General features: G+C 44.3%; 1 protein-coding gene across 6 annotated transcripts in view; it reads left to right on the top strand.

The window, feature by feature from the left end:
• TNS2 (tensin 2) overlaps positions 1-27,736 on the top strand; it is a 345,238-nt gene that overhangs the window by 274,049 nt on the left and 43,453 nt on the right. For all 6 annotated transcript variants that reach the window (XM_085600920.1, XM_085600922.1, XM_085600921.1 and 3 more), the window contains 4 exons: positions 8,878-10,431; positions 13,540-13,705; positions 17,021-18,141; positions 27,348-27,434. In XM_085600920.1, the coding sequence (XP_085457046.1) occupies positions 8,878-10,431; positions 13,540-13,705; positions 17,021-18,141; positions 27,348-27,434 (2,928 nt within the window). The remainder of the gene's footprint in view (positions 1-8,877; positions 10,432-13,539; positions 13,706-17,020; positions 18,142-27,347; positions 27,435-27,736) is intronic.

Here is a 27,736-nt window from a genome sequence, read left to right on the forward strand (position 1 = left end):
ATTGCTTTGTCCTATCTTATCAATTACTTTCTTATGTGCGCTACATTTAACAATTGCTATTCTCTTCGAGTATGTTAAAGCAGTCAAGAGATTATGTACTAATTCTCCATGCATTATTTGCACCCGGTGGGATGTAAGAAAGCCCCTCTCCTTCCAGAGTAGCCCAAAATCATGAGCCACTCCGAAAGCATAGCGGCTATCTGTATAAATGTTCACAGATAATTCAGTACTAAGTTCACACGCTCGTATCAAAGCTATTAGCTCAGCTGCCTGAGCTGACTTCTGTGGAATACGAGCTGTCTCAACTACCGTCTGAAGTGTTGTAATTGCATATGCAGCTGACGTTGTACCATCTGGTAACTTCAAACAGGACCCATCAACCCATAGTTCCCCATCAACACTTGAAAGGGGCGTGTCTTGCAAATCGACATGACCCTTTGTCTGTTCCTCAGTAAGGAATATACAATCATGAGACTCCTGTGACTGAGACTAAGTCACCGGGTATGGCAACAAAGTGGCTGGGTTTAGTGTCGCACATCTCTTCAGTGTAATGTGAGGGGCCAACAATGTCAGTTGGTATCCTGTCAGACGAGCACTAGTTAAATGCTGCGTCTTCGTCTGATTTAAAACGGCATCAACCGCATGGGGTACTAGCACCAACAGCTTATGTGACAAAATTATCCCTTCACTCTGACGTGTTGACACAGCTGTTGCAGCAACTGAACGGAAGCATCCAGGTAACGCACGAGCAACAGGATCAAGTACTGCTGAAAAATATGCACAGGGACGCTGTTTGTCACCGTGTGTCTGCACTAAAACTGACAATGCGCATCCATCTTTCTCATGTACATAGAGTGTAAAAGGCTTCGTATAATCTGGAGTACCTAACACTGGTGCTGAACAAAGAGCTTGTCGTAACTGTCGGAAAGCAGTCTCACATTCATCTGTCCATGGGAGGGGCATTGGAGTATCTTTAGTCAAAAGTGCTAGCAAGTGTTTAACAATGTGTGAAAACCCTAATATCCATTGCCTACAAAAAGAAGTAAGACCAATGAATGCACAGACATCTTTCTGAGTACGGGGCACTGGTGTGTCTAAAATAGCTTGAATGCGATCTGGTGTGAGTGCACGTCCCTCCTTAGACAGAAGGTGACCTAAGTAGGTTACCTTCGGTCTACAATATTGCAATTTCTTTTGTGACACTTTGTGATGATGGGAAGCAAGAAAAGAAAGCAAGGACAAAGTACATTTTTCACACTGTTCAGGGGTATCGGCTGCCAACAAGATGTCATCGACATATTGTATGAGAGCCACACCTTCAGGCAAAACGAAAGAATCAAGTTGTCTTTTTAATGCTTGACTGTAAATACTAGGACTCTCAGTATAGCCTTGAGGAACTCTACAAAATCTATACGATCGATTATTCAAAGTGAAACCGAACAAATATCGGCTATCAGGATGAATAGGGATCGAAAAGAAAGCATTTTTGAAGTCTATCACAGAGAATGTAGTTGCTGTCGGAGGAACCAAAGTAAGAAGTGTCGTTATGTCAGAAACCACAGGGTATTGTGGTACTACAATCTTGTTAACTTCTCTCAAATCAATAATGAATCGGTAAATCCTAGTGTCAGTATCTTTTTTCAGAATAGGAAGAATCGGACTGTTACAAACATTGTAAGGAACTTACTCAACAACCCCCACTTCAGTGAGATCATGGACAATACGTATGAGTGCTTCTTCGCCTTCCTGGGAAATTTTGTATTGAGGCAAACGTGGCAGCACAGCGCCCTCCTTGACACTAATATGTACTGGTGGAATAACCATTTGCCCTACATCAGTGTCTGAAGTAGCCCACAAAGTACTAGGGAGTGAAGCTAATGCAATATCCTCTTTAACAAGACAAGCTCTCTCCATCACAGGATGGTTGTCATTTAAGATAACACGAACACCTTCTGGAGAACATCGTATCGTAGCCCTGAAATACTTGAGCATATCAAAACCCACAATATTGTCTGGTGTATTCGGGGAAAGCAAAAATGGACATGGAGCAGTAAATTTATATACATGGAATGCAAGTGGTTGTGACAGTGGGCTAAGGGAAGGGATTCCATCGAAACCTATCGATGTAATGGTTAAGCCAGACAGGGGAGCCCTTGGAACCAATTGTTTAGACAAGGCGCTACGAGTAGCTCCTGTATCAACGAGAAACTGATCAGTAGAACCCAAATCATGTGCTGTAACATAGGGACCCCTCTGATCTACTGGAACTTCAACCGATTCCTTACCCCATCCTAGGCAATCCTATGCATAAGCAGAATCTTGTAAATCAGACGGCACATAGTCGGACATTTGATATTGGTTCCTTCTATCAAAAGTGTTAAACCGATCCTGCCCACGTATATTAGCATCAAACCTAGCACGATCACCTGTGCTTCCTCTAGGCCCTGAATATCCTGAACGATTTCTCATTTGTCCCCGACCACGTGGACACTGCTGAGCACGCAGTGCTGGACAATCGGAAGCCCAATGCCCAAATTTCTTACAGTACGCGCACTGGTCAACAGACAAATTCGAATGAGTATAAGAAGGGAAAGACGAACCATAAGATCCACGTCCACCTCTATCACTACCTCTAAAAGGCTGACCATAAGCCTGAGCCAACATAACTTTCGTTTTTAATCCTTTAGTCTTCTTATCCTCATTACCCTTTGCTTCTAATTCGTGGCGTTCATAATACTGAGCCATAGTCAAGAGAGAAACCGGAGAAGAGGTAGTCCATGAACTCTCACTGGCTTTTAGGCGACTAGCTATTCCTGGCAACAGGTTTGCGACATATTTATCGACAAACAGATGTCTGCCCGTGTCATCTGTCAATGACTGGCCACTAAAATCGTGGAATGCTTCTTCAAAGCGTGTAAAGAAATCAGAGACCGATTCATCTGCCTTTTGCTTACAAGACTCTAAAACAGTCCAATCTATCTTTTTAGGGGGAATAATCGTTTTTAACTTAACTAATATAGCTGCGGGAAGATCTAAAATTAACTGACATGGCTTCTGTGCGGATTCCCTTTCTACATCCATTTGTTCTAAGTCTTTCCATAACGCCCCAAAAGCTGCACGATCATCAATTTTACGAACAGTTCTCCACATATCAGGCGGCATTATCAATCCGAAAAATAAATCAATATCAGGCAAAGTCATAGTACAAGAGCTAATAGCACCCTCAACTTTCTCATAAAAAGCGGCTGGAGTTTTCAGCGGATCAGGCAATGCAGTTTTAAGTGCCATGACATCCGTCCTATTCCAAGGAGTGTAAACCCAATTATAAATAAAATAACCCTTTGCATCGATAGAAACCTTATCATCACTTGTACCCGTTCCTTTAGGAGGAACATACAAAGGCGCGGCCTCCCGCATAGGTTTCGCATGAAGTATCATAGTCTTATCTGTTCCGAAGATTGAAGCTTGTGCCATGTCGGTCTGATATGTCTGTGCAGCTACGTCTGCAGCCTTTTACTCGTCTCGCAAACAGACTGCATCAACACGCAGTTTAACCAAACGCCTGATTGTATCAGACACATGGGAGAAAACAAAAAGTCCATCACGCATTTGCTTACAATTATCTGCTACATCGTTGGGCTCTAACTCCTCAGAATATTTCCTAAACAGCTCAAGGACCTCTGCGGCAAACACCTCAGTAAAATACAGCTGCTCCCTTTCCTGCCACCCTTTCATACTATCTAGAAATTCAGAGGCGGGGGCAGTGCTACGAACTGCTTTACGAGCAGCAGATCTAAGCTGGGACGCACGCTCAGCGGTCAACATAGAACGAGTTTCTCGTGCCTTGTGTTCCTCCGAACCAGAGTCCTCATCTGACTCATGAGGGGCAGAAGAACAGTATACGGAGGTAGAGGACGATCTAATAATAAGAAATCATCTTGTGGTTTATTAAGTAGAGGATAAAGGGGCCGCCGAACAGCGTATTGGCCAGTTACCTGTAAATTGCGCTCCCTATCTTCTCTCTATTTTAACTCTTTTATTTCTTTGTTTTTCAACTCTAATGCTTTTGCATAAATGTTCTTTCGCTGTTTCAATCAAGGCTTGCTCACGCTGCATTAGTTCACGCACTTCTTTCTATCACATTCGTACACAGTCAAACATATCTTGCCTTGTCTTTCGCTTAAACATACATTGTTCCACATACTCAATCTTTCGTTAATCAAATGACCCATGCATATGCCAACGCAACTCAGAATCCTCACGAGTGTATTTATTCCATAATGTGCTGTACATTATAGAAGAAAGACCATACTTAATATACATATCCCTATTAGGCGTCCCCTCCGGGGGGGGGGGGGGCGGTTGTGCTTCGAGTCTCAAACTGGTACCACTATAAAAGCAACACGTCCTACGAAGTGTGCTAAAAACAGGCATGCCAAAAATAGTGCAGAATATGCAGTATTATAATCAAAGTAGCACTTAAGGTACCTTTAGTACGATGTGCCGTTCAAATCAATTCAGATAGAGAAAATTCTCCTCATTACCTGCCTATATAAATTGCAATTTATATATGAATCTCATAGAAATCCAAGTTGGCCAACACAAATTCCAAAATTCAAAAGCCGCAGTAAGTGTTACTAAACTACCTTACCAATCCCAGGCATAAAAACCAACAGCAAGCGCTGCAGAACGACTCTTGCCAAGTTCTAAAAACGACCAAATGGTCACTGCACGGTGAATCAACAGAAGAGATCTCAGTCGAGGACCGGCACCACCTGGATGGTCAGATCAGAAAGAAAGGAAAAACGCCAGTGGTTGCCAAGGCTCGGGTCTCATCGGGCAGCGATCGCGTCCAGAGCGAGATTCCAATCCTTCGTCGCGACCAATCCTTCGGGCACCCGAGTCGCTGCTGAGCCCCACATTGGGTGCCAATTTGTAGAAGTGGACTTCAGCTAGGCCTACCAGTGCAAGGGGTTCGCCGTTCTCTGCACAGAGTCCTCAGACCAATAGGAAGAAGTTGGCACAGAAACTGGAATAGAAAATACAAAGTTTAATAAACCTCATGAGGTGGAACTACATTCACACAGCACGCTTCGGTATTGAATGAAGTAGCACACCGAACAGAAGGAGCATGGTCCTTTTATACCCACACAGGGTCTCAAAAAGAAGGCGGTACAAGTACAGAAGAAGGTTTTATGCACATATAAGGTCATATAGAAATGCACAGTCGACAAGTAGGAGGAGTTAACAGTTTGCCAATGCTAGTAAACACATCCTGACAGTTACATACTACTAACAGCTGCAAGGACAGCTGAAAACTCAACTGGGCATGTGCGAAGGTGGAAGATGCTAAATATAGTTAGTTTCTAGGCAGATTACAAGAGCAGTCAACACTGAGGGAGGACAGAGCACATGGTGAGCACGTGGCAGCACATGGCAAACAAAATGGCTGCCAGAAATACAAAATGGATTCCACAAAATGGACAAGATAGCTTCTAAATACAAGATGGATTCCGTTAATGCTAATCCAATCGCTGCCAATTTACAACAGTATGCCGACGCCCACCTTGGCCACGAAAAAAAAAAAAAAAGAGAAGAAATACTACAATTCCGGGCCCAACCACTAGATGGCAGAATAATGCCCAGCATAGTGAATCCAGAAAGTCTTCAAGCTGCAAAACGACACACGACAGGTAAGAAACTATACATTAAAGTCAATAGAGAAACCTATAACGAGAAAAAGGCTGTAAGTGGTAACTTCCCGACAAGTCCGGCACAACCCAAACTTGATGGTCTCTGGAGCAAGAGTTCATCATCGGTTGGCTCGGACTCAGGCTGTGTGGGTCAGATGCACAGGTGTTTTGTCCAGCAGGTCACTTGCGTTGCAGGCTCTCACTTCTTGGGTTCGACCTAGTGATGGGGGGCAAACAGGACAGCAGGGCCACTCTCTGTGCTGGCCTTGGTGATGCTGACGTCCCTCATCGGTAGGGCGGTCCTGGCATGACTGGACACTTAACAAGCCTTGGCTGCTGCAAGGGCTCTGGTACCCAGGGTATTGATGCTGGAGGGCTTCTGGAGGGTCTAACGGCTCAACACTTTCTGGGGAGATGGGGCTGACCTCTGTGAACCACAAAGTCCTTCTTCAGGGGCGTGCTTCCTCGGATGACCAGGTGGTTAGAACAGGGTACCAGGCGGATGTGGTGGGTGACTGCAGGGGCGTGGCTTCTCCACTTCAAGGGAGATGCTGACTGGTTGTCGAAGTGCTGGCAGCCCACCAACGTGTTAGGAGGATGCATAGCTGCAGGACAAATCGTGTCTTTGCAACTGTCAGGATAGCAGGTTTGGCTCCAGATCCGGGGTTGGTCCACAGTTCCTTTGTTTTCTTCTCTTCTTGGCACTTCTTCTATTCCCAGTAGATGAATCCTGAGTTATTGGTGCCAGGGGGCTACCTAAATACTGAATTTAGGGGCGTTAAGGGGAGTGTATGGTAGTAGCCAATAGGCTACCTACCCATGGGGTGACTACACTCCCTATAGGACCACTTTCTGGGGAGAGTGGGCATAAACATGACCCAGAGTTCCTGGTCCCACTAAAAACAAGATGGTGAAACCCTAGGGGTGTGTCAAGCCTGAGACTGAAAACGCCTTCTGACTAGCTAATTCCCCCCCCGTCCTGGTGCCAAATTGGCCTCAGGGCAGAGGGTGCATCTCCCAGGTCTGGGGGAAGCCAGGGTTGCATGTCAAAGGCAGTAGAAACGTTGAAGCTTCTGGCCTTGATATGCTATAACACTAGCGATCCTAGCCATCCTGCTGGAGGAGGTGTGAACACCTTCCTCCAGAGCAGGCATTATTTCTGGCCTCTGACAGCATTGGCTCTCATCTGCAGGGGTCAGAAACTTGTCTGTGGTTGCAGGTTGGATGATACCAGTCAGCCAGCACAGTAAGAAACAAGTAGGATTCCTGGATGCATGTCAGGACAAATCCAATACTGGCATCAGTGTACATTTGTCAAGACGAGGTGTTTGATACAAAACATCATTATTTTCAGTGAAGCCATCATGTAGCTAGGTAACCCGTAATGATCAGTGCCCAGTACATATACTTAAGATGGCTTCCTGAACACTTGCAATGTCATGGCAATGGAACCAGACCTCACAGAGGAATATCTGCTCATGCAGATATGTCCTCACATATAATATAATTCATCCTGCCTTAGGGCACTAAGGTCTGCTAAAGGGGTGACTTACATTTAGTATATGCAGTGTGCACAGGCATGGCACACAGGGAGCGTCATGTTTTCCAAATGGTTTGCACCATTTCACGCAGCTTGCAATGGCAGTCTGCATGCAGTGTGTGGGTCCCTTAGGGTGGCATAATACATGCTGCAGCCCTTAAGGACCCTCTTTAGTACTCATGACCTAGGTACCTGGGGTACCATTTACTAGGGACTTATCAGGGTGCTAAAGTCCTTGCCAATTGGGTTACAATTGAACACGTGTTTTGTTTTAGTGGAAAAAACACTGGTACTAGGGCCTTGTTAGCAAGGACCCAGTGCAATTTTAGCCAAAATGCATCAGTACTAGGACAAAAAGTGGGGGTGACCATGTCAAAAGGAGGCACTTTCCTACACCTGGGGTAAATTTTCATATTTGCATGCTCACCTCTGGATCTAGCTCTGGGGGTTTTACTATGACTACCCCTTTATTAGGATCAATCTAGCTCACAGACATCTCCCCAGGTTTCTAGGTGGGCACAACAAAAGTGTGAAACTGTTCATATCCTAGCACTCAAACATACATCAATAATCAAAATGACACAGATACATTTTCAAACACCACAATGTTGGTGGTGCTCCGTGATTGTGCCTCAGGAGAAGCTTGTGTTTTAGAGTGAAAGCGGGGAGAAGTCTGAGACGGCTCCCAATTTTCCCACTTTACTGAGCCCATGCCTGTCACTCAAGAAAATAGCTGAATTGGATGCCAATAGCCAAAAGCAGCCCAGGCATCCTCTGGATGGGCTTCCCCATCAGACTACTTCCGACACTCACAGCCAATACATTTCCTGCTATGAACCTAGACCAGAGAGAATAGACCAGCAATCATAGACATTTCAGAATACTGTCTTTTAGACTTATCAGCACAACCCGCCTCCTGTGGCTTGCGCAAGATGCCAGCGTCTCCCTCGTCAAGCGCCATTTAACATTCTGTGGGTGCCATGAAAGTGTGAACAAAAAACAATCACTTGTTTAACTTATTAACAGCCAGACAGGCTAATCTGCAAGTATCCATTTTGACTAATCCCTCCAAGTCTGCATTGAGTGAATGATTGTAGACCTCTTAATTGATGGGGCAAATGTTACCACACGTTAGCAGATTCAACTCCTTTGCATGCTAGACAAGAATTTACTGGGTTTGGGTACACCTCTTTCTACTAGATCTGCTGACGCGCAGACCTACAAGGGAAAATGCACTATTTGGGTCTTAGCTGGTAATCTAGATATCATATTCTGTATCATCATTCTTTATTTTGGCTTTATAAAGCCAGAAATGTACAAAAATACAGATATCATAGTGTTGATTATGTACAATTTGATCATATTCAATGTAAAAACCCCTAGAACACATATATTCATTCTATGCACGCATCATAAGTAGAGTATGTACAATGTTCCATATAAGCAGCCCACCCTGATGGATGCACTGATCTTCTGTATCTGGACTATATGAAGAACCTGTTCACCTGCAATGTCTCCAGTACCGTTGATTAATTATCCATGTGCCTAGTTTTTCACCAATAACTAACAGTTTAGCTGCTACTTAATCAATGCTGAATCTTTCAGTAGTAACCCGAGTGTGTTCTGTGCCATTTCTATTTCCAGATCTAGCCCACACCCGGGGTCCCATCGATGGGAGCTTGTATGCCAAAGTGAGGAAGAAACGGAGTCTGAGCATGCCACCCAGCCCCAGCAGCCCTAGCAGTGCTGGTGGCTCGGAGCAGAATCACAGATTGATGTCCATCAGCAGCGACTCAGGCCACTCCTCCACAATAACAGAGAGGATGGACGATCCTGTGCCCCAAAGCAAGACGTTGCCCACTCCAGCTGAAAAGGAGGAGCTGGAGCGGCTTTTGGGAGGGTTTGGCGTCCGAGAAAAACTTGAAGCCCAACCATACACAGAGCCAGCCTGCCAGAGGGAAGGAGGAAGTCGCAGCGGCCTCGGTGAGAGGGAGACAGCCATCTTGGATGACGAACTGACGGAGATGGGTCACTGTGGGATGCTGGGTGCATATCCTGGGAAGAGAGCTGTCCTCTCCCGTCACTGCTCCTGCAGAATTGGGTACCACTCACAGAGCTGCCTGGACCCCAGGTGCACACACAGTCCCGAGAGGGCCCCGAATGGTCTTTATGACATGCCGGATGGAACCCTGGAACGAAGGAGACAGCCCTATGGCATCAATGGAGTTAATGGCCTCCACCAAAACCATCACTCTCCTCTTCACCCTGAAGACTGCTCCCAGGTCCAGCCTGGAGACAACTATACACAGGTGGAGAAGAGGCGGGTATACCGTTCCCAATCAGAGGGCACCGCTCCACAGCAGTGCCACTTAGGCAATGAGATGCGACCTCAGAGCCCTCAAAGGAGAACCAGCTTGCGGGACCACCAAGGGCATATGTACAAGCCTTCCAACTACAGAGAGCTTGTATTTATGGACGGACACCCTCTGAGAAACCTGGAGCCACCAAAACTGCCACCAGTGTGCCCATGTCAGGACTGCCAGGCAAAAGCTGCCCATGACGAGATCAGCCTCTCTGCCGCAACCTTTTACGGACTGCGTTTGGACCGGGAAGCTATTCCACCACAATCAGAGATGTGGTCCCACGATAACATGAACTCTGCTGTCCTCCACCAGCTCTCTCGCGCAGGGCATCCAGCGCAGCCAGGGTCTCTGCTTATGCCTGCGACTGCTTATGGACAACATGTGCGAGGGCACCATGACACACCTGTCTTTGACTTTGATCCTGCTCATACTAAGATGCCGCCTCTTTTTGGACATGCATACCCACCTCATCCCAAGGCCCATCTAGACCCTTACCACTTCAGCAGGTTTGCTGAAGGACGGTATACCCCTGGCTACCCAGTAATGGCCGCTGGGCATGGACCTTTCAGTTATTTATCACCCCAGTGCCCACAGCCATCCTTCTGTAACAGTCCGGATTATGGAAGAGCTCCTGCCCGCCCTCCATGCCTATCTCCCCCTGAGATGCGATCTTGCACAGGCGAACGCTACTCCCCTCCGTCAGGCCCCATATCCCCTCAGGGGATACCCCATTCATCTATACGTGGTCTCAGCTATGGAACTCACCCAGAGGAGAGTGGGGAGAACTACCCATCAGCTGTCCAGCAGCACCGAGTTAGAATGTCTCCTACGCAAGGTAAGTACACAAGTGGGCGGGCTTGTTTGGGGTCACTAGTCCTTTCTGCTTTCATAATGCAAATTGAATGTATGTTGTGTATTGCAGTGTTGCTGTAACATGGGCTATCTCATCAGTATTTCCCCACGGCGTCCCAAAGACACTTACATGTCATTTTCAGGACAGTATTTGCAGGATAGTGCACACAGAGGCCTAGCTTCATGGGGGTGTTTAGGGTTTTACACCCCCTCCCCCAAACACATGTATTTTCAGATGAATAGTTGGGTCCAGGTGCTTTTAGTCAGATATGGTGAGGTGTCTGTCGGATTTAACCTGTGATTCTTGCATACACTCACACTTTCTCTCATCTCTGTTTTGATAACCCTAAAAATAAATTTTACAAAATATTGTGTTTTTCTCATTTAGTATTTTTATTAATCGGTATTCCTCTCCCTTTACACTGCCTCTTATGCACCCTGCTTGTCATATAATGTATTTTAGGCTGAGTAGCATTTGGTTCATTCCCACTGAACACAGCTCCTAACTGGGCTAACCCAACATGGCAGTGCCCACCTGATTGAAGGTGGCCGTGTGACAATTTGTAGTAAAAGCATGAACATGTGAAAGTGATAGGAAATGATTGAAATGAACACTGTCATATCGCTGGGAAAGGCGAACACTTAGGAACAATAATCAACCTCAAGAATAGGTAGGTGGCCAAGCATTGAAGCAGTCAACTTTCTGACACTCAAAAGCTTTTTTGGAGATTATTCATCTAAACACTATGGAGGGAGGAAACACTTGAAGAGCAATGAAACCTGGCACTTACCTGGTAGGCATTTTTCAACTCCAGTAAACTCCATTTCTAAGACAACCTTTTCAGTTATAATCTAAGGGTTTAAAGCACTCTATACTGTGGTTATTTTTGTCTTAAGTTCTAGCCCCATCGAATCAAATATATCACAACTGGTAGTTGGAAAATGCTTTGGCTCAAACCCCTTCTATTCTCAGCTTGTGGGAGCACCACCACCGACTTAATGAGATTGGTGAGCTGTGTGAAGTGAGGCCAGACGGCACATGCGCAGTCTGGATACGCGTTACCTGTGGATCTCATCGCTCGGTTTTACTTATATCCCCAACCCAAGTGCACTATGCACCCATTTCTTGGTATACAACACAGGTAATATATTTACCCATGTCCGGTGTTTGAGTGCAAACTATTTTAACAGTGGCTCAGTAGATACAAAATGGCGGTGGATTGCTATAGAGTGGAGTATTAACGTAGGACATACAGTAAACCTGTGCAAAGTCAGAGTCCGGGACTGAGCATCAATGCTAGGAATTTAAGCAGGAAAATATTCAGCAGTGTGTTTTGTTTAATAACTACTGAGTTGTACATACTAACAGAGGAGAAACAACTCACAACCTTATCTTAACGCTTTACAAAAACAACAAATGAATGCCAATCAGAGAATGGAAGTAGAAACTTTTTTGTGCCCAGTGAACAACTGAAAGAGCATTACAAATAGTAGATTTGAAGCAAAGACTAATGTTCCTCTGAGGCAGAACACTAAATAATTATTTAATAAGCTATCAGATAAGTCTCAGGTAGTCCAAGTGCACATTCACCTTCTAAGGAGGTTACAGCATTGCCTTTCATAAAGAACACATCGGTACAAGACGCGTGTAAAGCAGCTACATCGACTTTCATCGATACTTTCACACATCATCACAGCCTACATATCCTCCAAGATGAGGCAGTGTGGAACATGCAATACTGAGAAACGTGTTTGTTTCTACTTCGCCATCACACCCACTTTGTTTTTAGGAGAAGCAACAACACTGTACCAATGCAGTGTTGATGCACAGCATGAGGCTAGGCAATAGAGTTACATTGCTAAAGAAAAGTTATGCTTTAACAGTAATTTTTGTGCTTCTGTCGAATATTGTTAGGATAACGGTTAATCAGGAGATGATGCCATGGTATGAGGCATTTTGGACTTTAGAGCAGTGCCAGACTAAACGCTGTGGAGGACCCTAGGCAGACGAAATTTCGGGGGGCCCCCTCGCAAATGACCTCCTAATACGTTTTTAATTTTACCAACCAACAATTTTATTAAACCAATTTTATTACACAAAACTAAACATTTACAATAATTAATGTTATGAAACAAAAATATATATTTTTAATTTTAATAAACAAACATAACTTTGAATATTCAATAGGTACATTACCTAAACATAGTATTTTCTCTATTGAGTCTTTAATGTTAAGTTTTCTTATCTTTGAGTTGATTCATTTTTTTTATATCTTTTGGAAACAATTTAAGAAAGCTTGGTTGTGATTTTCTTTCAAGATCAAATCAACCTTATTTTGATCCGTTGTTGCGCGCCCCTAAAAGAGTGGGGTCCATTGGCCGCTGCCTACTTTGCCTATTTGGTAATCCGGAACTGCTTTAGAGCAACATCACAGTGAGCTATTTAAAACAAGAAAATAGTCAGTGTCCACAGTTTTCTCTTTAGAGAAAAATCAAGATAAAATTCCAAGCATAGCAAGAGGTGAGATATTTATGCACAGTATGTTAATCTATAATACACACAAGCTATATGCTAGTATGATTGTTCATATCCTTGCACTTGTGGTGTGTGGTTGTGTGATGGAATAGCCGTGGGGATGGTTAAGTGCCTCACTGGGCTAAATGGAGGTTTCAAGCAGTTAGCCTATCTGCTGTGTAGCATGGTTGTTTAATAATGGATGCTTTCTATACAATGTAGAAATATCTGAACAAGGATTGTGATTTTGTGAGTTTTGAAGAAGGTAGTGTAAGAGGGAAGTGCTTCAATCTAGGTACTCCCAGAATTATGTATGTTTGCCTGTAGATGCATTTGTATGTATTTAGAGGAATTCGTCTAGCTGTGTTTTGAAAAGGCTATGTGCTCTAGATGTTGCAATCCTTTTTTTCTACAAAAGTAGAGCCACTACTTGCTGAAAAAGCGCTTCAACGCCTCATCAGGGGTAGTAAGCGCTATATAAATGCAATTACAATACAATACAATACAATACCTAGGCGTATACACACATTGTCACTGATTTTGTAGCTCTGAGAACAGTTATTGTCCTTCCTGCAGATGTCCGAACCTGTGGTGAAGCGGTCACCTGGAGAGATGCCCCTGGGCCTCAGGTCTCCCTACACTGCCACCACCGAGAAGGGAGGGCCGTCTGCACCCCTCCAAGCGATACATCAGGCCCACCCACGCCTGTGCACACCAGCAGCCCTGTACATAATGCATCCAGGTATGTATGTTCTCTTGACCGGCACAAGACCTTGTTCTTTCTGCGAAGATGAGGTGTATATAGAGGAAGGAAGAGCAAAATAACATTTCATCAAGCAGTTGTTTTGTTAGACGTTAAATTCTCTTTAAAACTATTCTCCCTCCCCTTTTATGAGCTTGTTTAGCCTTTGTTTCTGATCATAGCATTTAACAGCACTTTGATCACACACGCAACAGCTGGCAGTGTACCTTGGAATTATTCCTACTGCTGGTTAGAACAGGGCATTTGGTCCATAAAAGCGATTCTAATAAAAAGTGTGGATTCTTCCCGCGGGGGCTGGTTCCCAAGATATGATGAGACTGCTGGGGAATAGGTACAGCCGAGCTGGTCTATTTTCACAATGTTACGACTTGTGATTAAGATTAAGGCTCCAAGTTTTCAGTTTTTACTGATTTTTACAGATAAAAACAGACAGGAAACAATGTGTTTCCTGTCTGTATTTATTTTTAAAAACAGAAAATACTAAAAATCGTGCTTCTCACGAGTGACTCACAATGCTACCTTTCATGAATTCCAGGCAAAAGCTGATCAGACAGATCGAATGGGGACTTACAAAACCAGATCAGATTTCCTTAAATACAGGCATATGTTAACATGCATTTGTAGTATAACACTAATATGCACCTATGGGTGTAGTGTTTTGTTATGTGTGGCTGCTTAATTTTCTAAGACATGACAGGCATCCATGTATGAGTGCACGTCTAAGAGTTAAATAAATGTGGAAATATACCATTTTACGACTCCATTTATTCTCATAGCACAAAATAAATATGGATGAATACCAATAAGATGGCCCAAAAATAAATATGGATAAATACAGATGGAAATGTTTAAAAAAAACAATTACCATAAAACCGGGAGCCCTGATTAAAATGAAAGGTTTCGGAGAAGGTTTTTTTTGAGTAGCAGATTTTGAATATAGAATGAGAGATATTTATAAAGCACAGCGGTTACCCTTATAGATGTCCTGACACTCATACAACACATGAAAGCTTAAGTGGGGCAAAATAGGCATAGTTTAAAGGATTTTAGGAGGCAAAAAAAGGCACATTCAGTAGTTTTCTAACTATATACTAAGGCATCAGGGTCAACAAATGAGAAGAAAAAGCTTTCCATGCCATGCTGGTAAGGTAACTAAAAGCTCTTTTCTAGTTTCTGGCCATTGGAAGCCCTTGCAGGCTTTCCAGTGGGATTCACTTCTTGACGAATGTGTAACTACAGAAGGTGTCTGCTTTCGCTGACACCAATTTATCTGTTTAACCCACAGTATGGGTTATAGGACATTAAACCTATTGGTAAGGAAGACTTATTTTTACCTTCACGCATAGGCACATATAATATTTAGATAAGGGATCCCACTAGCCCTACCCCAGACCCTGTTAGGGCTAACATTGAGAGCTGAAACGTGTTGGCATGTGCAACGGATGATTGAGAAATTCTTCTCACTTTGCATCCTTGTTTTTTTTTTTATTCTGCCCTGTGGACCCTTGAATAAAAGGAATCTCCTTGGCTATACATAGAGGTTGTCTTAATAGTAATCTGGATCTCTCGCTTATCCAGCAATTTTTAGTCTGAACTCCCTCTCTTTGAGGCTGAGGCCACCATGGCAGTATAATCTTATGAGGGTAGGAAGAATTAGCCTATGATAAGGCATGCAGTAAAATGTGGATGAGGCTGTCTCTTCCATTCTAAAGAACACTGGTTCTCTTTTTAATCTCTTGTGTTATTGCATCAGTTGTGTGTTTGTGTTTTATGTAGGAGGGTGTGTGATAACAAAATACCTCTGTCTCTCTTTTTGTAACAAACAACAAAAGCTCAATCACTACGTCTCTGATGCCTCAAGCAAGAGATGGTTAACAGGTTAGCTGATGTGGAGCGCAGAGAAAGTGAAGGATAGCAGTGCGCTAGTGCTTAAATGTTTGCTGGCAATACGCTGGGCCAGAGTTCATCAAGGCCTAATGGAAGAGGCTAATGGGCTCCGCAGAGACACCTCTTCTCAATGGGCAACCAATGGAGTTTTTTGAAGTTTGGAGATAAATGATACAATTTACATTAGCAGATGGGCAGCAGCATTTGGATACATTGCACAGACAAAGATCTGTGATTTTGGGATGCCGAGAAGTAACAAGTTGCAACGATCCAGTCTGGATCCCATGGAAGCTTGGATCACAGTTTTCTAATAAGACTCTGGAATGACAGGAAAACATTTTTTAAGAGTTTTAACACACTGGAGCGATTAGAGACTGTTTTGGAAACATGTTGGGGGAAGGATAGCAAGGTATGAAAAATAACTCCTAGGTTACAAGAGGATAAAACAGGAGGCAGGGGCGTAGGCAAACCTTCAGTCCACCAGATAGCTGGGTAACCAAAGACAAGGCTTGCAGTTTTAGATTAATTCAGCCTACGTTTGTTCAATGAATATCCGTGGTAACTAGAGTGAACAGCAAAGGTGTCATGTGGAAGAAAAACAAAAGTGATGCAGAGGAAACAAGGTCACAAAATCCATAGTTGAAACAGCCTATATGGTTACAGCCTCATCACATGCTGCCGTAAATGACATATGAATGCTGCGGTGGGAGCACCGGATCTTGCCAGCTGGGTCATTTGTCTTATTTGGCAATTGGTAATTCTGCCAATCTGAGGGAACTCGGCAAATCGGAAAGTTTGAGCCTGTGCCCATTGGTCCACTTGAAGCCTTCGTACAACCTGAATTACTACCAATTCAAAGAGAACCTTGAATTAAAAGGTGTAAGAAAGCCAGGAATGCAGTCGGTTCAGGGAGGAAGGTACCAAGAAATGGGTGAGAGACAGGAATATGATTGGTTGAGGGAGGAAGGTACAGAAGAAATGGGTAAGAGCCAGGAACACGATTTGCTGATGGAGGAAAGGCACAGGACAGAGTGATGAGTTAGGAATACTATTGGTTGATATATGAGTGGACATAGGAAACATGTGAAAGAACCAGGAACATGATTGGCTGATGGAGGAATGGATACAGGAACTAGGTAACAGGACTGGGAATAAGATTTGACGAAGGACTGGACCTAGGAAACAAGCAAGAGAATGTGGAATAAGCGCTGCAGATGGGCACTGGATTTTAGAATCAGGTTTGTGAGCTACCATTTTCTCTCACATCCAACACACGCTTATTGTGTAGCATAGAGGTTGAGGGGGTCCAGGCTTGGGTTTGGTTGCAGGGAATGCTCTCCTGGGTCTGGTTAAGTGTGGTCCAGTTTGCCTTTTTGCTTTTTACATATCTTTGTTTCTCTGTTGCAGTCTTGAGACCTCAGCTCCTGGACCTGGAGCTTCGCACCTTCAGGAAGGATCGCTGAAGGTCAGTCCAGAGAGGGAGTTAACACCGAATGCAGAGAAGACCCAGCCTGCAGTTGTAGGACATCCCTACGCGAACGTTTCCAGCTTGGCACAGCATCCACAGCAGGCAATGTTCCTTTCCCCCAGTGACAGTCCGGGTGGCACCAACTCACATTCACCACCTCATGGACCCAGACGCCCAACTAACTCCCAGTCGCCATCGTGCCTGCAGACTGGCACTGTGGACCCATCCCCACCCTCGCCACATGACACGTCAGGCTCTCCAAGGCATCCCTCACCTGGCAGCTGTCGAGCAGTCACACCTCAGCGGACACCCTCTGAAACCAATGGACTCTCATCATGTCACCCCAGACCCAAGCTTCTGACCATCCACGAGACAGCTCCGCCGACTGCTGTTCATATGAATGGGTCGGGTCCATCCCATGTACCCAGCAGCTGTGGTGTTGCTTCACCGGGTCTATTTCCCAGCAGACGTTTAAGTGAAGACACAGGCACTGAGCCACAACACAGCTCAGAAAGACCAATTTCACAGCCCAGCAGCCCTGGCATTTTGACATCTGTCAGTCGGCTGACCATTTCCGGACCCACGTCTCTTACCATTCAACAGACTCAGCCATTTTCAGAAAAGACTGCCAAACCGGTGTGCAGCGAGAATACCAGATCGTGGAGTGGTAATCCTGAGACATCACGGGTGTCAAGAGAGCCCAGCGGAAGCCCTGATGATTCGCCCCTCACCCCTCGATCCCTGAGTGCTCAGATGCCATTCTCCATGGGAAGCAACTCTGACATACCGTCCTCACCTACGCCATCCTTCCCCATCACCACGGCTTTTTATACTGGCAGCCCCCAGTCACCACCTCCCAGCGCAGGAGGCCCCGTCCAACAAAACAGGGCGATGGCTGTCCCACCGCAGCCACCACTGCCTGAGAAGCGGCACCCATCTTTGTCTAGCGACAGATCCCTCTCCTTGGGGGGTGCGGAGAAGACCTCGACATTGGCCCGGAGTCCAGGTCCGTCCCATCACGTGACCTTCTCCCTATTGGAGTCTGCAGCTCCTCCATCAGGTGCGTGGACATTCTTGATTGGTGGAATCCATCATTTAACTTTGGTGCATGTACCTGTGCAGAGTGAAAGGCTGCTTTCATTATGTAACCACCCCATGACTCTCTCTGCCACACACAACTCTCACTCTGGCTTACATCCTGGTTTTAGGTTCCAGTACACAAGCATAACCAGACCTTATCAAGCGTGCAATCTATTTAGGTTTACAAAAAATTGCAATATGCACAAAAATGGCAGGACTATAAAAAATATAAAAATAAAGGAGTGGCCTAGAAGCCCAGGCATCCCAGCCCTGGCACTGAACTGCACTCCTTTTTATGTGACTGTACATGTGATCATGCAAAATGCCGTCACTTACAGTGCTAGACAGCTAATAGATAAAGGTGACTGACCCTTTGCCCCATGCTCTATGCTGTGCTGAGCGAAAGCAAAATTTATATGACACCTTAACAGACCAGCTATGGTGTCTGACGCAAAGCCCCTGTATAAATATCAAGATTTGAATGTATTTATATTATGATTCTTGTGGAATTTGGTAAACACAAATGCTAATAGAGCTATAGCTTTCTCTAGGCCAGATATAAAAACAGTGCTAGGTAAATAGGTGGAAATATTTCGTATAAATCACATTTACGCGTTAACACTTTGAAAACACTGACCTGGAAAATATTTAGCTGAAAAAGGTTCTCAGATATGTAAACCACCAGAATTTATCACTGCTGACTTGGGTCTAGCATCAAAATTAGTTAGGACTGGAATAGTACATGTGACCAGTTGGAGAAATGGCAGGACAAGGTAATGGTCAAATTCAAAGTTCTGGGAATGTGTAAATTGTATTAAAAAAATAGCAGCTTTAGAAACTTTTTATGAAACATTGATAGCTAATTCCTAACACTTTAGTATGTTTCATTTAAAAACATTTAGGTTTCGTTTGGTATGAAATTTTCTACCTGTTTGTTTTCGACCCAAGGGCCTCATTTGCTAAGAATTGATGTGCAAAAGCGGTCACAAATTGCACACTGCTTGTTGAGAACTGATTCTGATTTTGCAAACCAAACTATGTTACCCATAGGTTGGTTTGCAAAATTCCCATTCGGAGGGGGTTGCAATCCAACTTACCTCAAGAATATTGCTGAGCAAGGTCACAAACTACAACTCACTCCGACTGGAGCTGGCCTACTATAGCCAGCCGGCCAACATGTCTGTGATCGCCTTTAAACAAAGCAACCTTTTTTAACGTCTCACGACCTGCGTTGCACTGCGTAGCAGTGCTCGCGCAGCCGAGAGTCCTTTTCTCCGGGGTTCAGAAATGGACCCTGGAATCGCACACGCTCATGCGTGTGCGATTCCTTTTGTGGTGCGCGATTGGCCTTTGCATGCGTCTTTTTATAATAGACTGCACGCAATTGGCCAGAGGCGGGCGCATTGCTCCGCCCATGGCCTATTAGTGTCTATTACGCGCTTGGTTCGCGTAATTGACACCAATAGGCCATGGCTCGCAGTGGCGCGCGCGCGCACCACTCGCGGGCTTGTTTTCCTTGTGCATCCATTTCGGTTCTCAAACGAGGTCTGATTGTTTTTATTATCCATTCAGCACGCCACTAGATTGTTCCCTGTATTTATGCGGTCCTGGTATGCCCGTGCGTTTTTAGAGAAAAGTATATCCATAAACTTGCTCCAGATTTTACATGGCAATGTTGAAAGCAAACCTGCCCACACTGCGTGTGCTTTTTAATCCTGCTCTGTGAGCGATACCAGTACTTTTTTTCTTTCTTGGTGGCCAAGCACATTTCTCTTACCGACGGCTAGCTGGAAAGAGTTGGGTTGCAATTTAGACATGGAAAATAGAAGCAACGAGTGTTAGATGCTGAAGGTGGAAGATCAGAAAAAGAAGGCGGTGAACTAAAGACCCGTGGTAAGGAGGAGCTCGGGGTCTAGGGCAGTGGGTGCGGCGGGGTCTGTTACGGAATGGGGCACTTTGGTTGCACGAGACGCACTGTTACCCTAATACTCCCACGCCAAGCAACATACGGGCGGTAGCCTGCGTTCTTTGCCAGAATCCCATAAACGATATCCCCCTGAGCAGTTAATGAAGTGTTAACTTGTGATTCAAGTATTTTACGTCTTGCACTTGCCAAAATGCATATTTGTAGCAAAAGTACGTTTTCTTGCTGCACAACAGCGGTTATTTAGCTGGGAAACATTGCCTCGTTGATCCACTTTCAACCAACCCTCGTTTCCCTTTTAGAAGCACTTAGCTAGCACCGGGCGTCTTCTGTGCACATGCTTTGCTCACAACCCAGTAGAGCTCTCAGCACGTACGCGTCGACAGTGGCTGGGCCCAGACCCAAGGGCGGAGATTGTGACCCTGCTGTGCAGGTGGAAGGACTAGTCTTTGTGTCTAGTACGCGTGCAAAGACTGGACGTGTGTCCCCGCAGAGCATGCTAGTGGATTTGTAGTGACGCAGAGCTCTTAACTTTCTCGGGCCCATTTACGAGTAGTTTGCCCATTCCATTTTTAGTTATGGCTTAGAAGCATATTTTATTGTGGTGTAGCCTAATGTAAATAAATATTTAAAAAGCTTAAATAAAAGAATCCACCCACCACGGTACAGCATGGGCAGCTCACTTCAGCCATTGGCTCCCTTGCGAATGACTGCACCCACGTAATAACGTGCAGATCTTCTAAACAGAAGTTTACTTCAGTGCTATGGCAGGTGGGCCAATATTTTGCCAGCGCGTTTTTTCCGTTCATTATACTTCTGTTATTCACTCAACCTTGTGTGGTAAAACTGTCTCAGCATACATTAAAGGAGTTGCAAAATCTCCTGCTTCTGTGGTATTAAGTATCATATTTTCTTGGTCTGTGCATTAAAACTGAAAAAAGGGTGTCTGTACCTGTTCAGAGTTCAACCTCCTGGTAGGAAGGACTCCTACTGTTGTATTACAGTAGAATGTGATGATTATATTTTTTTAATTTAACACTTTTAATGCAAGCATGCGGCTGCCATGCTTAAGTAGGAACGTGTGCTTCATTTTATGTTTGTTAATATGCCAGCAATAAAAATAATAAAAAAGAACCATCACACCTGCTTGCCAAGGCCATGCCTAGTGCCCTTTGCAGTGCTTGTTTTCCTTTGTATTCTGGGAACTGTTCCTGAATTTTAAATGGGTTAACAGTTCTTCAATTCTGAGAATGGAAAGAAAAAATCTTGACTGGATGAGCTGGGAAAACAAAAAAGTTACGAGACCTCTTTGCACCAGGGGGACTACAGATGAGCCCAGTGCTGAATCTTGAACATAGTCTTCAGGAAACATTTTCATGGTCTGTCTTGAGAGCGCAGTTGTCACTAGACAAATATGTGACCATCACTAACATAGTTGTCTAGTTTTCAGATTGTATATGTATGACATTTCCACAGTTTGTGTACTTATGACTATGGGTGACATTCTACTGTCAAATGTGTGATATTTCGAATTACACTTTCTCACGACTAAAACCAAATACTCCGGATGCAGGTTGGTAAGTTAACAAGCATTGGCATAGCCAATAAGTCTCGCCTTTGGGACCTTATAAGTGTTTAGCCATGCAACAGTTGCATAATTAAATACTTATAAGGTCCCAAAAGCGAGACCTATTGGCTATGCCAATGCTTGTTTAAAATGCAGCCATGTTTTTCTTACAGGAAAGATGGCTGTGATAAAAAAAAAAAAGTTTACTTAAAAAAAATATATATCTTTGAGAGTTGGCAGCGGCACCGTGGATCACTATCTACTCCTCAACACACTTTTTAAGATTCACTTTGTGTACTAGTGATATGTTTACAAACTAATTGTTTATCTCTATTTGTTTTGAACTACATTTATTCCAGTTTTTCTTTTTTTTTAATTTCAAACTGTATTCACTAATAGGCCCCTGCCTTTCCTGTAATGCGTTAGCGCTCATTAGGTCATGTTTGATATTAGAGTTACCTTCCGTGGTCAGTAGACGCCAAAGATGTGGCTTGTGACTGTATGCAGGCGGGCTGCTTCCTTTAGGACTGCTGTAAGGTCTGCAGTTGATTAAGAAAAGTGGAGGCAACTTCGTCGTGCCTATTTCACCGTGAGGAACCCGTAGGTGAAAACATTATCTCTCGGAGCATCGCTCCACTTACTATACGGGTTCACTTTTCTCTCAGATTCACACGTGTGCTTTTTCTGCCACCTACTCGATGGTCGTAAAACAGCCTTGTAAAAAAGTCCTCACTTTTCCACTGACCTTGTCTCAGACCATCACGCTGTAGACACAGTGGAAGCTGGTGGCAAATCACATTGGGGTGGGTCGATGGCGCAAAAAATATACATGTAAAACACGTAACACATACACATAATACACATAACAAATACACAATAATATATTCTTAAACATATATATACACATAAAAAAATCACTTCCCTTACACTGCCGCTCCATGTTCTGCAGCACGTTCTCATTGTTCTGCAGCACATCCTCTGAGCACGAAGCCCACATCCAACACTCTCATCCAATCAAGAAGCTGTTCTAAAGTGTCTTGATTGGCTGGACCGGGCTGGCTCCATGCTCCAAAAGACACTGTAGGACTGTGCCTGCTCTCCAACCAAGCTGTTCAAGACAGCTGGGTTGGAGAGGTTTGATTTGCACATGCCGGTTTGGCCGTAGCAAGATAGCCGGCCAAACAAACATGTGCAATGCAAACTTAAGTGTCCACTCCACACTGCAGCCAATCATTGGCAGCAGTGACGCACTGGCCCTGCCCTGCCCTCGCACTCCTTTTGCTGACAAAAAGAGTAAAAAAAATGGTAAAATAATGTTATTACCATTTCAATGTTGATGCTTTCTGCCCAGCAGTGTGGGACGGTGGCGTTCCTCCGATCCCCTGGTGAAACCACTGCTGTGTAGACAGAAATTGACCCTGATGACGCACAGACGTGCTTCGTTATGCAACGCAGAAATATTTAAGAAAAGTGAAGGAGTATAAGTGCAGAGTATTGGCCAAAACCCAAGCTCAGGAGTCTGTCTGTGCTTCATCATAGGATGAGTTATAGGCGAGCGAGAGGGTTTATAAATCATAAAACAATTTAGTCTTTGTGGTTTAGCCTAATAGCCTTAAAAATGCTTCATATAGTCTTACTAGCTATACTGACACTGAGAAGAAACTCTGAATGTGTTTTCTTTTGTTATATGTTTATGGAATTTTAAAAATCCCATTTCTGATTTATGGTCATATCAGTACCACTGATGCCCCACAGAAACACAAATGTTTGCCTATCTAGCCTGGGTTTTTATCATTTGCTTTCTGGTATTTGTGGGTTTGTTTTTAATCAATATAAATGAAAAGACTACAAGGTCCTGGATTCAAAGCAAACTAGACTATTCTCTACTACTGTGATGTATAACAACTTGCAATATTCTTTTCCCTTCCACGAGACTAAACTTTGTGATATGGAACTAAACTCTCAACCTCCGATTATTGTCCTTATTGTCGGTGTGGCCCTTCTATTTCAGTGAAGACTGTCACTAATGTCCCTCTGAGTCAATGAGTAAAAATATATAGTACTACTTCTATGTCTGGACCCTGTCCCGTTTTCAGGTTCTGAAAGTATTGTCATCCTGGCTTAGAGTCTGCCCACTGCGTACCACTGGCTGGCTTCATTGTCACTCTTATATGCTTGCTTCTTATTTTTTAGCTTGTGTGGAATTTCCTTCCTCTTCTTGTGTTTGTCCCTTCCTTGGAGCATAGACACATTATTTGTGCCCTTCAGTTGCTCATTTTTCAGCCACAACTTTTTTCTTTTTGTTTTACGCATTCCATAGCGAATGTGTTTTCGAGTTGTTTCTCTAGTGTGTTTCTCTTCCCCTCCATGCTCTGTGTTGCTCTCTCTCTCTCTCTTGCCTGTGTGCCCGCTCCAGTTGCTCTTTCGCCCGCTTGATTTCCCTGCCTCGTGCTCGCCATTGCTCTCTGCCTTTTAGTTTGCTTCCCTCCCCATGCCCCTGTGTTGCTTCCGTCCGTCCTCCGTGACTCCGCCCGGTGGTCCATGTTGCTGTCTTTGCCGGGTAGTAAATACTACAGCTCCACTGGTAAAGGGGCGCGGTGGCATCAGGAGCCCTGGGATCTACTATCTCAGCTTAGGTTGCTACAGTGGAGGTCGTCGGGCCCTCTGGTTTCTTTCACTGAAATGTACAATTCCCCCCTCTAGCATGTAATACCAGCTATGCTCCTGCCCTCCAAGAGATGCTGCAGAGTTAGCACACAGGAGCAAAGCCATTGCTTTTTCCTGCTCTACAAGTTTTAGATTTGACTTCCAAGTCTCCACAATTTTACAGATTCACAATTGTTAGGTCACTGATTTTAGCTGTCTGTAGTCAAATGCCTATTGCTGGCCATGGTGCTTTCAGTGAGATGAAAAAAGGTGGGAGGAGAGCTCTAAATTGCCTAAGTAATTTAGTGTGTGGCTTTAAAACATGTGAACTACAATTCTGTGCTTTACACAGCATGCTGCCTGACCAGCATTAAGGTGCCTCTTTGTAAATGGTCTGCTATTGCATCTAGACACATCACACAACAACAAACATGCCTACAATAAGCCAGGCATGTTCACTTAGTGAGTGCTTGCTAGCAACTTACTATAAACATTTAACAGCAATACTTTTTTTGTAAATAATTACAACTTTTAACCACAAACTGTACATATGTGACCATGAATGGGTGCACTGCAGAGACAGCCCAACGTTTGGTTTAGCACGTAATCTGAACAGTGTTATGGCCCACTGGCTCACAATGCCTTCGCCTCAGCTCCAGAGCTCTCAATCGTGCCCCTTTATGAACACCTTCCTACAACCAGAACTCACCCGGACACCTAAATGTGACCCGATTCACATGTACCACGTAAGCAGTAACCAATAGCTCTGCCTTTAAGAGCTGAGATTTATTGGCTTGGCCAAACCTTAGTAAATCAATACAAAATTGTAGCAAAGAAAGCTTACAAATGCTAAAAAAAATTCAAAGTCTTTACTTACGAAAATATGCAAGGTACTTTCAGTAACATATTGACAAAGCCAATAGGTTCCAAAAGCGAGATGGCTTTACCATACTTGTTTCTGGGTTATCCAAAAGGTAAAATTCGAAAGTAGAACCATGAAAGGGGCTCTTAATGCAGCTCAGTGCACGGCAGTTTCCCCCACGCTGTACACAATAAGTGTTCATTTAACGCAGTGGGTGACTTTTTCGAGCTTGTACATTCTGCGTACATTCTGCGCACATTCTGCGCACATTCTGCGACTTGAGTAGGGTGACCAGAAGACTCCATAACACTGATACACAACCTTTCCAGTTCTGGGTTTTGGTTCAATATATTAGTGCATTCTGGGAGTTGTAGTCTTGCTTCGTTTTAATTGAGACAATTGGATAACGCACCTAGTAATAATGATGTGTAAAAGTAAAGTCCAAATTGGAAAGTTGGTATCCTGGTCACATCGGATCACTCTTCATTTGAGTGACTCTATAACTCATGCAAGGGGATGCGATCCACAACAGTGACCAATTCTCGCACTGACCACGTGCGCTTGGGGTTCTGTACGATCCCTTGTCACGAGGACCAGGTGTGCAACGCCCACTGGGCTCAAAGGGCTTCGGCTCCCCCGTAGTGTGTGTCAGCCCGGGCTGAGACAGCTTCCCGGGCACACACACACAGCCACACCCGGGTACTTCACAGGTCTTTAAAAGACCATTTGCTTGTTAATAAGGCTTTGTTGTTTCTTAGAGCCCCTGCATCTCCACTCTGCATATTTTGGAAGATTCAGCCCCCCCTGAAATATTTTCTTAGCCCCACCCCCCGAAATTTGGCTCTAGTTGCGCCTCTGACTGACGAGGACCCAACACCACCTCAACTGGACTTTACTTTTCAGGTGTAGTACTGCAGTGGGTCAACTGACATGAGCCAAAACTGCAAAGCGCAGAGAGTAGAGTGGTAGTATGTGGAAGACCAGGACTGCGGACAGGACTCCAGCCTACTTCTATTCATCTCTTCCCCTTTCTTGAGGGACTGCCAAACTGGGGGGCCAGCTCTATTCAGGATGTAGTTGAAACACGCCCCTTCTGACCCAGCCCGTTCTGTGAATGGGGTGTCCAGACCTTGAGACAGCCAAATCAAGTGCAGAAACATTTTACGAACAAGGATGATTTAAAGCGGAGGTCTGGGTTCCGCATACTCCACCTGCATCCTTCCCTCACAGTCCCTTTAATTGTATTCCATTCCTCTCCGCCACGTTGACAGATTCACATCTCAGTATAACAAACTGCATCTCTGAGCCTCCCTAGGGCACAATGAGTCTTGGCACCCATTTTGATATTATGTTTAAATATATATGGGAAGGAGCACCTGAAATAGCTCTTGAAATTGTTGTGAACGACCATCTTTTTTTAGATTGTATTCTAGGATTTTCAAGATCCAAAATTTCTTTGAAAGAGAATTCTGGGCCTGGTCCTGGGTTCTCCTGGGAAACGTACATGGAGTTAAATTACAGTGTATTTATTTTCATGTTATCCCATCTTTCTCCAGACCTGCATATGAGATATTGCTACAGCTTACAATTATCCCAAATTTTGATCTGTAACAATTGCTGCAGTGCTGAATTTGTGAAAAAATTAGTCCAGGGGCTTTCTTAGGAGACGGCTGCTTAACGCTGGGGTTAACGAATAACAATGCTGCCTAGTTTTACTTCCACCTCGTGCCTACTTCTTCCACCACCTTCCACTTCTTGTCTCTTTATCTCACTCTTGTGAGTTCTTGTCATCCCACTATCTACCTTGTCACTGTTTTCCTGTCTTTCTCTTAATTCTTCTTACTGCCTTTTCTTGCTCTGGGCCAAAGTCTGATAATGCAAAATAAGTGCATGCCCACCACCTACAACCACCGGCAAAAATTAAGCATTTACTGTGACAAACAGGGTATAATATACTCACAGAGTTAGAAGAAAGGGGAGTGACTGAGGGAAAAGGAGCTGTGTGGACAAGGGGAGGGCAGAGCCTGGTAGCTGATGGAGACTCCGCTTTCAGTCTCTTTTGTTGTGAAAGTAGCATACCCCTCCTTTGGTAGTGTTCATTCGCCGGACACCACATATGTATGGCTGAAGCTGCTGGGCTCAGTAGTTCTTATTATGAATAATTTTAACTTTTTGTTCTATTCGCAGACGTGCAGCGGGAAAACCATCTGAATGTGAAGTTTGTCCAAGACACGTCCAAATTTTGGTACAAACCAAACATCTCACGTGATCAAGGTAACGTGTGTATGAGTGTGTGTGTAATAAAAATGAAAATCAATGGTAGTTTGCACACCACTAAAGCTGCCCCAAAGGCTCTGGTGTGCAGGTTAGTTCTGGGTGTATCTTTGTGTGTTTTATATGCCTCTCTTCCAATATGTGTATCCATTTGAGTCGGTAGGTGTGTATGGCGTTTGTTATGCTTGTGAGGCCAGATTTTGGTCTTTCTATAGCTTTGTGTCCGTGACAGGCATCCGTCCATGAGGTTCTTTTGTTGTATACAACTATTTTGTTTTTATCTCTGTTGTTGGCAGACACAT

The sequence above is a fragment of the Triturus cristatus genome, chromosome 4_2 (genome assembly GCF_964204655.1).
Source record: "Triturus cristatus chromosome 4_2, aTriCri1.1, whole genome shotgun sequence".
NCBI lineage: Eukaryota > Metazoa > Chordata > Amphibia > Caudata > Salamandridae > Triturus > Triturus cristatus.